At 39.0% G+C, this 13,871-nt stretch overlaps 1 protein-coding gene across 2 annotated transcripts; it reads left to right on the top strand.

Moving 5' to 3' along the window:
• The first annotated feature begins 23 nt into the window (after positions 1–23).
• Positions 24–7,059, top strand: Ndufb1 (NADH:ubiquinone oxidoreductase subunit B1). Of its 2 annotated transcripts, none has more exons than XM_040273989.2 (3): positions 24–183; positions 5,257–5,401; positions 6,950–7,059. In XM_040273989.2, the coding sequence occupies exons 2-3, from the start codon at positions 5,262–5,264 to the stop codon at positions 6,984–6,986; spliced, it is 177 nt and encodes a 58-aa protein (XP_040129923.1). In that variant the 5' UTR covers positions 24–183; positions 5,257–5,261; the 3' UTR covers positions 6,987–7,059. The 2 variants fall into 2 exon arrangements, with proteins under 2 accessions (XP_040129923.1, XP_040129924.1); XM_040273990.2 differs by having other exon boundaries at positions 25–183; positions 5,260–5,401.
• The last annotated feature ends 6,812 nt before the right edge of the window (positions 7,060–13,871 follow it).

Here is a 13,871-nt window from a genome sequence, read left to right as displayed (position 1 = left end):
AGGAGGAGAAAAGTGAAACATTAGCAGAAAGAAAAGGCAGGCTTTGCTGCCGCCACCCCCTCTCCTCCGTGCGGGCGCGGCAAGTGGCAGGTCCCGAGGTCGCCGCTTCCGTCCGCGCCGGCGGCGGTGCTTGCTGCTTCTGTCCTTGATCTTTGGTGTCGTTTGTGGGCGCCAGGGCCGCAGGTGGGTCTGGGGACCCCGGGCGGCCGCGGCGCCTCGGGTCGGGTTGTGCAGGCTGGGCGGTGTGTGCATGTGGAGGGGTGGCCAGGGCCTCCGGGCTGGCGAGCTAAGGAGAGGGAAAGTAAAGGGGAACAAATAGGGCTGTCTTTGGGTGGACGACTGGGTTCACGTTTCCCACCAGCCAGTTTTTGGAAGGGGTACCTTGAGGCTGTCATAACTGGGAAACGTCTTTAGAGATGACCGATGGCCGCCCCCAGGCTGGACTGCAGAGGAGACCAGCCTGGATCCCATGCCCAGCCAGAAGCAAGGAAGGGCTGCTGGTCCTGGAGCACCTCACGTTTGTCCAAGTCGCAGCGATCCACTTCCTCACTAATCTCATTCCCTTCTAAACATCAAACTTTCTTGAGCTGACCATTCCACAAAATGTGCACTTACCTGTTTACTTTTTAAATGCGTGATGAATTGTGCTTGGTTTCCCGGGTATGTATATCATACACAAATGGTCGACCTCCAGGAGTTCTGTAACTCCTTGCATTTACTCCGTTTTGCATAGGTTAATCGATACTTGTATAAAGTGGTGTGGGAACCAATAAAATAATAGAATGCTAATCTTTTAAGTGTCTAATTATCCACGTTTCCAACGTGAGTTTGGAACGACTATAAAAAAGATACACACCAGTTTTCTTTTTAGAAGTTGGGGAGAAAATTGGGTTGAAGAAAAATTAATATTAGGAAAGATAAATTGAGGTTAACATTTGTTTACCTCTCAGATTGCCTGGGTTCTGTAGTAATCCCACCTCTACCCCTATTTGCACATATGACCTTAGGCAAGTTACTTCACCAAAATTGGCCCTAGATTTCCTCATCTGAAAAATACGTGCCAACTGCATTGGAAACGTTATATTATTGAATACCTGTGCAGTACTATTGTGAAGATTATGTGAGTTGGTGGTTACAAAAACGAGTAAAAGTTATACCCGTCAGTGCTCTAAGATTCAGCTTTTGCTAGGGGTGGTCCAAAAAATTTGCATCATCTTCGTGGGCAAAGATCCATGACAGGGGCTGGAAGCATAGCCCAGAGGTAGAGCCCATGCTTACACAAGGTCCGGTTCATTCCCTAGGAATCCCTCAACCTCTCCCAATAAAGAAAGAAAAAGATACATGACTATTTAAATCCACAAGGTAAAACCCAATTCATTTTTCAGGAATACCATAGCTACTCTTGGTTTTGAAGTAAAAGCAAAACTTTTTTTATGGGTCCTCATATAAGAGGAGACTGGTGGGCTGGGGGATATAGCTCAGTTGGTTGAGTGCTTGCCTTATATACACAAGGCCCTTGGTTCAATCCCCAGCATCACACAAAAAAAGAGACACTGGTAATACATATAGTACTCCTATGGGCACATGGGGATGACCCCCTAAAGCAGTTGGTCCTTTTTTTTCCTGCAAAACCTAGGCTTGCCTCAGTGAATCATGCCCTAGTCCTTACTGCCCTTTGCCTCTCAAATAAAGCTCTCAAAGAACCCAGTTACCCATCTGCTCTCTCCCTCCTACCCATCTCAGGGGAAATCATTCTAGCTTACTTTTTTTTCTTGTGCTAAGGACGGAACCTAGGGCCTCTTGTACGTTAGGCAAGTGCTCCACTACCGAACTACCTCCCCAATCCTTCTTGTATCCATAAATCTTTATCCTTCCTAGTCATCCATTTGCTGGAAAACATACAGGACAAATGAAGTACAGTGAACTACTCCCAATGTCCATTGAATATAGATTGTACAATTGTAACATGAAGCGCCTTAGCACTAAAGATTTGTCATTTACCTCTTAAGGATGTTCTTTTGTGGTTGTTGAGTTCAACTCTGGAAATCCATCAATCCCACTGTCTTGGTTCTGGAGTCTGGAGAGCTGTATCCAGCTAAGAGCCACAGAGACCTGTCTCATCTCATGCTCAGGGGAGAGGCAGACCAAACCAAACCTTAGCTTTTGGCCCTTGTTAAGAGAATGCTAGCAGTAATGCTTATACCCTGCAGGTGGCCATGGGCTTATATAAGACTGTCTGGAGCTAAAAATCAGCAAGTACTTGTTGGTTAAATACAAGATGATAACTAACAGCTGTGATAGGGTAGATTTGACACCTCTTAAGAAAATTTAAGGAGTCTAATAAGGGTAGAAGAATAGGTGACCACTGAATTTGCTGAACATGCATGAACACAGAGACAAATTGTCTAGTGTTTTGCAGTTTAGTACTTTTTTAAAGTTACACGATAGGGCTGGGGTTGTAGCTCAGTGGTAGAGCACTAGACTAGCATGTGTGACACACTGGGTTCAATCCTTAGCACCACATAAAAATAAAGGTATTATGTTCATCTACAACTAAATTTTTTTTTTTAATAAAGTTACAACTGGGCATGGGACATGCCTGTAATCCCAGTGCCTCAGGAGGCTGAGACAAGAGGATCACAAGTTCAAAGCCAGCCTCAAGAAAAGCGAGGCACTAAGCACCTCAGACCCTGGCTCTAAATAGAATACAGAAAAGGGCTGGGGATATGGCTCAGTGGTCAACTGATTGCCTCTGAGTTCAATCCCCGGTACCAAAAAAGAAAAAAGGGAAAAAAAAAAGGAAAATTATCTTATTTAAGGTCCTCATTATTATTTCCATCTTTACTGGCTCAAGTTTATAAAGCAAGTAAACAGTTAAATTGGCACTTGATTGGTATCACAAAAAGTACTTTAAGATCTAAATGTAAGAAATGTTATTTAATAAAAACATGGTGCTAAAAAACTATCATCTTATAGGAAATAAGTAAAATTGCTTGCCCCTACCTTCCTCCAAGATTTGCATCAAAATCAACTAAGGACTTCTTTCAGCTACTTATCTCTCCAGCCTTGCCCTGGAGGTGAGGCCAGGGAGTCCCTGTTCTGAAAATGGCTCCCCAGATGATTCTGATGTGCACTCAAGGTTGAGAACTCCAGCTGTAGACAGCAGACTAAACCTTAATTGATAACTGAATTGTAATCATGCATGTAAATATCTCATTGGGTACTTGCATCGTTTTCTTTTTTTAATAATGTTTTTTAGTTCTAGATGAACATAATACCTTTATTTGATTTTTATGTGGTGCTGAGGGTTGAACCCAGTGCCTCAAGATACTAGGCAAGTACTCTACCACTGAGCTACAAACTCAGCCCTCCATCAAAATTTTCTACCTCAGTAGTCTTTAGACTGGAACCTGCTGTGGGTAGCATTACTTGTTACTTATGAAGTACAGTATATATAGTAACTGTGCAGATTTTAAACTTCATTGCCATGACCACATCCAGTGACTTGGATAATGGGTGTTTAAAACGTGAGAAATAGGGTTGGGGATATAGCTCAGTTGGTAGAGGGCCTGTTTGCACTAAGGCTCTGGGTTCAACCCCCAGTACCACCAAAAAAGGAAAAAACTAAAGTGTGAGATATAAAGAAATAGAATTATGTAAATATGCAGATCAATGTCAGAAGGAGAGGTAGGAATTGAGTCTGCATTAAGCCTAGCACATATTGAACTAATTACTGTTTACAGTAATATATTGCCCTCTCTACTAGGATGTTGTCACGTCTTTGCTATTGTGTGATTTATTCATGTGCATGTGGATCTACTTTTATTTCATCTGTTTGCACAAATTTTTAAAGAAAATTGGCAATTCAGTTATGTTATCATTAATGCATGTGTTATTTTTTCACCTGGTGACTATGGTTCTATTCCTCCTCCTCTTTCAAAAGCACTTAGATCTTAAGAGCTCTTAAGTATCATAAATACCAGTTCAGGGTGCCAGGCTCGGTGGTGCCTGCCTGTAATCCCTACCACTCAAGAGGCTGAGGCAGGAGGAACCGGAGTTCAAAGCCACCCCAGCAATTTATGGAGACCTTAAGCAGCTCAGTGAGACCCTGTCTCTAATAAAATATGAAAAAAGGGCTGGGGATGTGGCTTGGTGGTGAAGCACACCTGCGCTCAATCCCTGGTACCAAAATGAATAAATAAATAAATTCAGGGGGGGCCGATGTTAGAGGAGGCAGAGTTTTGGAATAAACCCGAATTTGAATTCCAGCCCTGGGCTTAATAGTTATTTTATTTGAGCTGTTTTCTTATCTGTAAAATTATAAAAATAATAGTTATTTCACCTTAAACATAGAAAATAAATAGTAGCTCTACTACCTAGTAGTCATCCCATAAATGTGTATTCCTGTCTCCTTTTACATTCTTTTTAATAGTTGATTGATCTTATTTATTTATTTATTTATTTATTTATTTATTTATTTATTTATTTATGGTGCTGAGAATCGAACCCCGTGCCTCACAAATGCCAGGCAAGTGCTGTACTGCTGAGCCACAACCCCAGGCCCTCCTTTTACATTTTGTAGTCTTTTAATTGAGCTTTCAAATTTGTGACATTGTAATTTTTTTAAAAAATTTCTCATAGGATTAATTTTCATTAATTATAACAACATAAACAATTCCACTTCTGGCAAGATAGCATTATTAAAATTGTTTGCATTATAAGAAATTCTAAAGCAATTTTACATGTATAAAACTTCTGAATTAGGGGCTGGAGTTGTGGCTCAGCGGTAGAGCACTTGCCTAGCATGTGCTAGGCCCTGTGTTCAATCATAAGCACCACATAAAAATAAAATAAAGATATTGTGTCCAACTACAAAAAATAAATATAAAAAACTTCTGAATTAATATTAGGAGGATGCAAATAATCAACTTCTATGGGTAGAATTTTTTCTCTCCATTTGTTATAACAATTCACTGATGAAGAGAGAAATAAAATTTAATAAATAGACTTCAGTGTAGTGTAATTTTTATACTGATCATTTTTTCCAATCTTCATCAAGTTGATTTTAATTACTGTACTATATGCTGATGACAAGTAAATATACAAAGGCTTTTAAACCTATTTTTTACATTTCATACCTGTTATACTTTCAATACCTATCTCTTAACATCCACAGCTATCTTCCTCTTTCATATGCAATTTAAAAGACATTTCAAAGGCAATTTTATGCTTCTATTAATATATTTTTCTTTTTAGCAGTCATGGTGAACTTACTTCAGATTGTGCGTGACCACTGGGTTCATGTACTCGTCCCTATGGGATTTGTTGTTGGATGTTATCTAGACAGAAAGAATGATGAAAAACTGTCTACCTTCCGCAACAAGAGTATGTTGTACAGAAGGTCAGTTCACGCATTGTTTTAAACCAGCTATTGACCCACTTTGGGGAATATTCTTAATATGAAATGTGTCAAAGATAAACAAAAGGGGTCATTTTTCTTCCCTGGGTAATTATATGCAGGAGATACTGTGTTCTAGACTTGCTTGTTATTTAATTCTTGGATAAAATTGTGTGATTAACTCTAGAATGTAGGCAGTCTCTAGTTTATGAACAGCCTATTTCAAATCTTTGTCACACTTTTTAAAATTCAACTGCAATCATTCAACCACCATTTCTGAAGTTCTCAGGTAGTGTTGCTGAAAATAACAATACCCCACTCTTACCGTTTGTGTGTATGTGTGTGTGTGTGTGTGTGTGTGTGTGTATGTATATATATATATATATATATATATATATATATTTTTTTTTTTTTTTGGACTGGGGATTGAACTAAGGGGCATTCGACCCCTGAGCCACATCCCCAGCCCTATTTTGTATTTTATTTAGAGACAGGGTCTCGTTGAATTGCTTAGCACCTTGCTTTTGCTGAGGCTGGCCTTTTAGTATAGAAACACAGGTGGGTTTTGTTTGGTTTGGTTTTTTAAAGAGCTGGGGGTTAAACCCAGGGCTTTGTGCACATAGGCAAGCACTGCTACCACTAAGTTACATCCCCCGTGCAGAAACAAAATTTTAAACTAACCGATCGGAGCCTACCTGTATGCAGCTTTCACATATATTATTGTATACTATGTAATTTAAGACATGCTATAGCCGAAATAAATATAGTAAGAGTAGAGCGAAGAATGGTGGCACACGCCTGTAATCCCAGTGGCTTGGGAGGCTGAGACAGGAGGATTACAAGTTCAAAGCCAGCCTCATCAAAAGCAAGGTGCTAAGCAATTCAATGAGACCCTGTCTAATTGAATTAAATACAAAATCGGGTTGGGGATGTGGCTCAGTTTCAAGTGACCCTTAGTTCAATCCCCAGTACAAAAAAAAAATATATATATATATATATATACATATACACACATATGGTAAGAGTTGGGTAGTGCTATTTTCAGCAACACTACCTGAGAACTTCAGATATGGTGGTTGAATGATTGCAGTTGGGAGCTGCCTGATTCCCTTGTGTGTTTAGAAATGGCTGGCAGTGGAAGTGTATGGTTAGCAAAACTGTCTATTTTCCAGTGAGTATACATCTGTCTGAATTAGAAGGAGCTTAATGGGCAAGAGGATTGAGTTGCATCCACAGTCATTATGGAAAGGTGGGTCACAAGTCAGGGATTTTAAAAAGGATAAAAATAAGCCAGAAAGCCTCAAGTAAACATTAAATGAACTGATTAGGAAGATAAAAGCTGGGATATAAATTACAGCTTTAAAGAAATTATAATTCTTTACTCCAGAAAAATGCTACAAGTTTAAAATCATGAAAGAATAGAATGAATATGATGAATCTAATGTAAAATTTTTAAAATGGTTCTGTTTAGTAAAATGTAAAATATTCTGATCTGCTCATGAAAATTTTATTTACAGTATTTCCTTTCCTTCCTTATTTCTTCCAATACAGGGAATTGAGGCCCAATGAAGAAGTTACCTGGAAGTAAAGACTATGGCTGAATCACAGAATATTCACATTTTAAAAGTTATGGTACAAATAAAACCATGTTTATTATTTAATTAGAAGAATTCAAAGTGTAATTCTTTTGATAACTTTTTTTTTGCGGGGGGTGAGAGAAGTACCAGGAATTGAACCCAGAGATGCTTTACCACTGAGCCACATCCCCATCCCTTTTTATTTTTTGAGATAGGTTCTTCCTGAGTTACTCAGGGCCTCACTAAGTTGCTGAGGCTGGGTTTGAGCTTGGGGTCCTTCTGTCTCAGCCTCCTGAACCACTGGGATTATAGGCATTTGCCTCCATGCCCAGCTTCTTTTTATACCTTTTATTGAGGTAATCTTTATTTTTTTATGAGGTAATCTTCAAGTGTCCTGCACACTCAGCTTAAAAAATGTTTATTGACTACCTGATTATATATGTAGGTATTAAATTTGTATTTAGCGTTTAATTTTGTTTCTTATTTTGGACCATAGTATCATTAAATCATATCCTTTTTTGGGCAGGGGGGTGGATACCAGGGATTGAACTCAGAGGCACTCAGCCACTGAGCCACATCCCCAGCCCTATTTTGTATTTTATTTAGAGACAGGGTCTCACTGAGTTGCTTAGCACCTTGCCATTGCTGAGGCTAGCTTTGAACTCCTGATCCTCCTGTCTCAGCCTCCTGAGCCACTGGGATTACAGGCGTGCACCACCATGCCTGGCTCCAATTCTTTTTCAGAAAAAAATTTTTTTCAAGAAATGTATGCTATGTTTGGATATATTCCAGAGTATCCCCCAATAATTCATGTGTTAAAACTTAGTCCCCATTGTGAAATATTAAGAGGTGGAGATAGTCTGACTGGATTGTAGTGTATGAGGTAGGGCCTGGGTGGTGGTTAGGGTTAGTGTCCTCAGGTGGAGCTCATGATGGAATTGCTTGTGACTATATGAAGGAGAGAGCCCAGCAACTGCACAGAGAGAGAGAGAGAGCATGCTCCCTAATTCCATACAAGGTCAAGATATAACCCTTGACCTCAGACCCCTAGAACCATGAGCCAAAATAGACCCTCTCTTTCTAAAGTTGCCCAACCTCAGGTTTTTTTTGTTACAGTAACGCAAAGTAGGCCCACAGTGTGCATCAAAGGCACTTTCAAAGGAGGATGCTAGGATTTTATTTGACAAAAATCACACAGATGAAAATTTTAGTGACCTTGGGGTTAACAAAGATTTCTTAATATACAGAGCATGAACTATTTTCTAAAATCACCAAACTACCTTAATAAAATTTAGCTCTGGGGGGCTAGGGATATAGCTCAGTTGGTAGAGTGCTTGCCTCACATGCACAGTGCCATGGGTTTAATCCCTAGCACCACACACACACAAAAGCTCCTCAAACAATACTGTTAGGGCTGAAGATATAGCTCAGAAGTAAATCCTATTCCAGTCATTTCATATAAATGAATCATAATATGTGGCCTTTTGTGTCTGGTTTCATTGAGCATGTTTGTTCTTTTTTCTTTTTTTTTTTTTGTACTGGGGATTGAACCCAGGGTCACTCTACTAATGAGTTAAATCCCCAAGCTCTTCTTTGATACAGTCTCACAAAGTTACCCAGACTGGCTTCAAACCTGCAGTCCTCCAGCCTCAGCCTCTGGAGTTGCTGGGATACAGGTGTGTGCCACCACACCCAGATGTTTCAAGGTTCATCCATGTAGCATGTGTCAGTGCTTCATTCCTTTTTTATGGATGGATCACATTGTGTTTGTCCATTAACTAAATGATGGGACACTTGGGCTATATGTATCTCCTGTCAACCATTTGCATGCCTGAATGAATAAATGAATGAATGACCACTGTTACGGAAATGAAACTGCAGTCACAGACTGGGAGAAAATATTCACAAAATATATACAAGGAACTTATTTGGGATGTGTAAAGAATCTTATGACAAAATGAGCTAATGATTTTAAGACTGTATACACACACAAAAAAAAATGATCTGAGAATGGTAAGCTCATTCAAAGATGCTCATCATCAGTGTTCTCTACGAAAATGCAAATTAACAGCACAATGATATTCCACTACACAACTATCAAATGGTTAAAATCAGCTGGGCGCAGTGTCAGTAGGATCACAAGTTCAAAGCCAGTTTCAGCAACAGCAAGGCACTAATCAACTCAGTGAGACCCTGTCTCTAAATAAAGTACAAATGGGCTGGAGATGTGGCTCAGTAGTTGAGTGCCCCTGAGTTCAATCCCCAGTACCAAATAATAATAATAATTAAAATTAGAAGGACTGACCTTACCAATTGTTGGCAAGGATGTAGCCAGGGCAAGTCACATACTGCTAGCAGAAATGTAAAATGTAGTGGAGTACTATTCACAAATAGAGGAATAATCTAATGATACATACAACATGGATAAATTTCAAATTATTTGTGGTGAATGAAAGAAGCTAGACAAAAAAAAAGAACATAGCATTATATGATTTATATTTATATAAACTGTTATAAATTGCAATGTATTGTAACAAAGCAGATCAGTGGTTGCCTGGGAGATTGAGGTTCAGAAAGTGTTAGAAGAATTAAAGAGGTGCACAAGAAAACTTTTGGATATGTTATATTGAAGTTTCACAGGTATATACATAGGTGTCTGTAATATTTAGTGTGTATATGTCAAGTTGATTTTTCCATATTCCCACTTAATATTCTTCAACAAACATTAAACCACTTAAGCACAGAGAGCTGCCTTTTTATTTTTATTTATTTATTTTTTAGAACTCAATGTGAAACCTAACATATCAACTTTTTTTTTTTTGGTACTGGGGAATGAACTCAGGGGCACTCAGCCAGTGAGCCACATCCCTAGCACTTTTTTTAAAATTTTTATTAGAGACAGGGTCTCACTAAGTTGCTTGGCGCCTTGCCATTGCTGAGGCTGGCTTTGAACCCCTGATCCTCCTGCTCAGGCTTCTGAGCCACTGGGATTACAGGCATACAGCACCATGTCCAGCTCAACTAATTTTTATCTATCTATTTTTGGTGCTGGGGATCAGACCCAGGGTCTTACTCTGCTAAGTAAGTGATCTACCACTGAGTTACACCCCAGCCCTAAAATTTTAAATGTGCAATATAGTACCATTAACTATAAGCGCAAGGTAGTAAAGCAGATGTCTAGAATTTATCTTTTATAACTGGAACTTTACACCATTGATCAGCAACTTCCCACTTTCCCTTCTTCCATTCGAAGTGCCTGGTAACCACCATTCCACCTGATTCTATGATACTTCATATGAGTGGAATTGTGCAGTATCTGTCCTTCCGTGACTGGCTTATTTCACTTACAATAATGTCTTCAAGTTCACTTATATTGTTGTGTATAACAGGTTTGCCTTCTTTTTACCAGCTGAATTATATTCCATTGTGTAGCCACATTGTCCTTACCTTACATTCATTCATCAGTGAATATGTAGGTTGTTTCCACATTTTGGCTAAAGTGAATATAAGTAACAATGAACATATGAACATGGGCTTTCTACAGCTCTTCAAGATCCTGATTTCTGTGGCTGGGGCTGGAACTCAGTGGTAGAGCTAGAGCTTGCCTTGAATGTGAGAGGTACTGGGTTTGATCCTCAGCACCACATAAAAATAAATAAACAAAATAAAGGTATTGTGTTCATCTACAAATATATAATATTAAAAGATCCTGGGCTGGGGATGTGGCTCAAGCGGTAGCGTGCTCGCCTGGCATGCGTGCGGCCCGGGTTCGATCCTCAGCACCACATACAAACAAAGATGTTGTGTCTGCCAAAAACTAAAAAATAAATATTAAAAAAATCCTCTCCCTCCCTCCCTCCCCTTCTCTCTCTCAAAAAGAAAAAAAAAAAGCTCCTGATTTTAGTTCATTTGGGTAAATATTCATAAGTGGGATTTTTGGAGTTGTAGATGGACAGAATGCCTTTATTTTATTTGCTTAATCATGTGGTAGTTTTAAGTTCTTGAGTATTTAAAAAAAATGATTCTAACAGGTGTGAGGTGATATTAGATTGTGGTTCCCTTTGTATACTTTAAACATATACCAAGAAAGTATAACCATTATATGTCAATAAAACTGTAAGACTCACCCCATCCTCCAAAAAAACCCACATAACCTTGAGCTGGAGGCCTAGCTCCATGGTAGAGTACTTGCCTAGCACATGCAATGTCCTGAATTTGATCCCCAGCACCAGAGAACAAAATATAAAAACATACTACAGAAATAACCAGTTATGGTACTGATTACTGGGATGATTCTAAAAAGAACATGAGAGAAATAAAATATCTCTTGAAAATGTTCCTCTGCCTTCAGTATATGAAAGTGAATTAATTAATAACCCTTTAAAAATAAGCAATCAAGTATGTATTAGGAGCCAGGCATGGTGGCACATACCTGTAATCCCAGCCACTCAGAAGGCTGAGGCAGGAGGATTGCAAGTTCAAAGCCAGCCTCAACAACTTAGAGAGGCCCTAAGCAACTGAGTAAGACCCTGTTGCTAAATAAAATACAAAAAAGGGCTGGGGATTTGTCTCAGTGGTTAAGCACCCTGAGTTCAATCCTTGGTACAAAAAAAAAAAAATGTGTTCAGGACCATAATATCTTTAGAAAGGGAAAAATAATAATAATAAATAAATAAAAATAATAAATAGCACGGTGTGGAACATTAGGTTGTATTTCTTTGGTTTTTCTTTGATTTGTTTCTAGCATATATATCGTATTGCCAGCACTGATAGCACTAAATCTTTGATTTTTGAAAGATGTATGGTGTTAATACAATGCTGTTGTGTATGTTTCTTGTGAAACATGAATTGTTAATGTTAAGATTTGTATAATTAAATTTGCATAAATTACGTTCTCTCTTGATATTTTTTAAAATATATATTGTCAAATCCAACTACCTCTTCTTGGAAACCAAAATTCATTTGTTTTAGGGAAGACTAGTTCAGGAGAAATAAGATTATAACCGAACGATATTCCCTAACTTCTAGTGACTCTTGTCAGAACTCAGTACACTTAAATTGACACACGTTATTATTTTTAAAATGCCAAACATTTGAAATTCTGTCAAATTGTTAGTTTTGGGTAACAGAATCAACACCAGTTTGAATTTAAACAGTAAGACATAAAATTTCAATGAAGTATATTCAGAAATGTTGAGTTGTCCAAGGTGACACAGGACATCTATTTGGCCTATTTTGGCTCAGTAACATCTCTCTCCTGCTGAATTATTGTGATTTGTGTGTGTGTGTGTTTGTGTGTGCGCACAAACAAAAATTCATGCATTTATTCACTGTTCTGCACCAATCCTCTTTACATAATGAGCTAGATTTCTTTGGCTCTCAAAAGCTGATAGTTTATGAGCACACCAAATCTTATTAGTAGTATGGTGTAGTGGGTATTTTAACACAAGCAGTATGAGGTACAGTGATAGTACAAAGGATTTTTCTTCAGTGTACTCTCCAGAAGTCAAGAGAAGAAGTTGGTATGATTGATTGAAGCAGAAGTCCTTCAGGAAGATACAATGGAACAGATGGTTGTCCCAGATCACATTTCCCCACCCCCCCAGTGGCAACAGGAAGGTAGTGGGAAACCACTGAAGGATTTTAATGAAAAAAAGAAAAAAAAATTTATGTAATTATGTAAGAACACCAACCAAGGTAAGTTCTATGAAAGTGGGACTGTGTCTTTTATTTATTTGTTTGTTTTTTAGTTATAGATGGACACAATATCTTTATTTATTTTTATGTGGTGCTGAGGATCTAACCCAGTGCCTCAAATGTGTGAGGCAGGTGCTCTACCACTGAGCTACAGTCCCAGCCCAGGATTGTGTCTTTTTAATGATTAGAGTCCCAGGACTTGTGTATGGTTTAGATATGTGGTGTCATCCAAAAGCTCATGTGTGAAACATTATGTGTGAAAGTTTAGAAGTGACTGATAGGGTTATGAGACTCTTAACCTGAAAAGTGAATTAACACCCTGATAGGGATTAACAGGATAGTCACTGTAGCCAGGCCAGGTGCTGGAGAAGGTGAGTCATTGGGGACATACCTTTGGGGGATCTGTTTTGTATGTGATGAGCAAAGACTATCTGCTTCCTGGTTATGTCCTGAGCCACTTTGCTCCAACCACACTCTTCCACCTTGATGTTCAGCCTCATCTTAAGCCCCAAAGAACAGAGCTGAAGGTGGACTGAGACCTCTGAAACCATAATCCTCCAAATAAACTTTTACATCTCTAATTGTTCTTGTGAGGTCTTTTGGTTACAGCAACGAAATAGCTAACTAAAACAGCTTGATACACAGAAACATTGTGTTCAATAAAGAAAAATTGGTGAGATTTGCATTTTTGAAAAGTCACTGACGGTTCTATGAATTGGACATATTGAGAATGGAATCAGAAGATGAGTTCAGAGTTCCTAGGACTGACCACACAAGAGACACAGAAGGCTTAACTTAAGCATAGAAAGGGAGAACTGGGGGCAGGGAATGGCAGCCAGAAGTGGATACACAGCATCTGAGAACTACTTGAAATAAGGGGTGAGGTAGAAAGTACTCTGGGAAAGGAATAAAAAATGGTTCCCATAGTTGGAGCTATGGTCTGAATGTCTGTGTGCCTCCAAAGTTCATTTGTTGAAATCTAACCTGCAGGCGTTAGTGCATTAAGAGGTGGGTCCTTGGGGAGGTGACTGGGTCATGACAGCAGAGCCATCATGAATGGGGTTAATGCCCCTAAATGAAGGACTGTGAAAGCTTGTTTGTCCCCTTGGCCCTTCCACCATGAGAAGACACAGAAGTCACCATCAATGAGGAAGACGACCTCACCAGACTCGGAATCTGCTGGAGCCTTGATCCTGGAT

The sequence above is a fragment of the Ictidomys tridecemlineatus genome, chromosome 5 (assembly GCF_052094955.1).
Source record: "Ictidomys tridecemlineatus isolate mIctTri1 chromosome 5, mIctTri1.hap1, whole genome shotgun sequence".
NCBI classification, from domain to species: domain Eukaryota; kingdom Metazoa; phylum Chordata; class Mammalia; order Rodentia; family Sciuridae; genus Ictidomys; species Ictidomys tridecemlineatus.
This window is presented reverse-complemented; position numbering and strand designations above follow the sequence as displayed.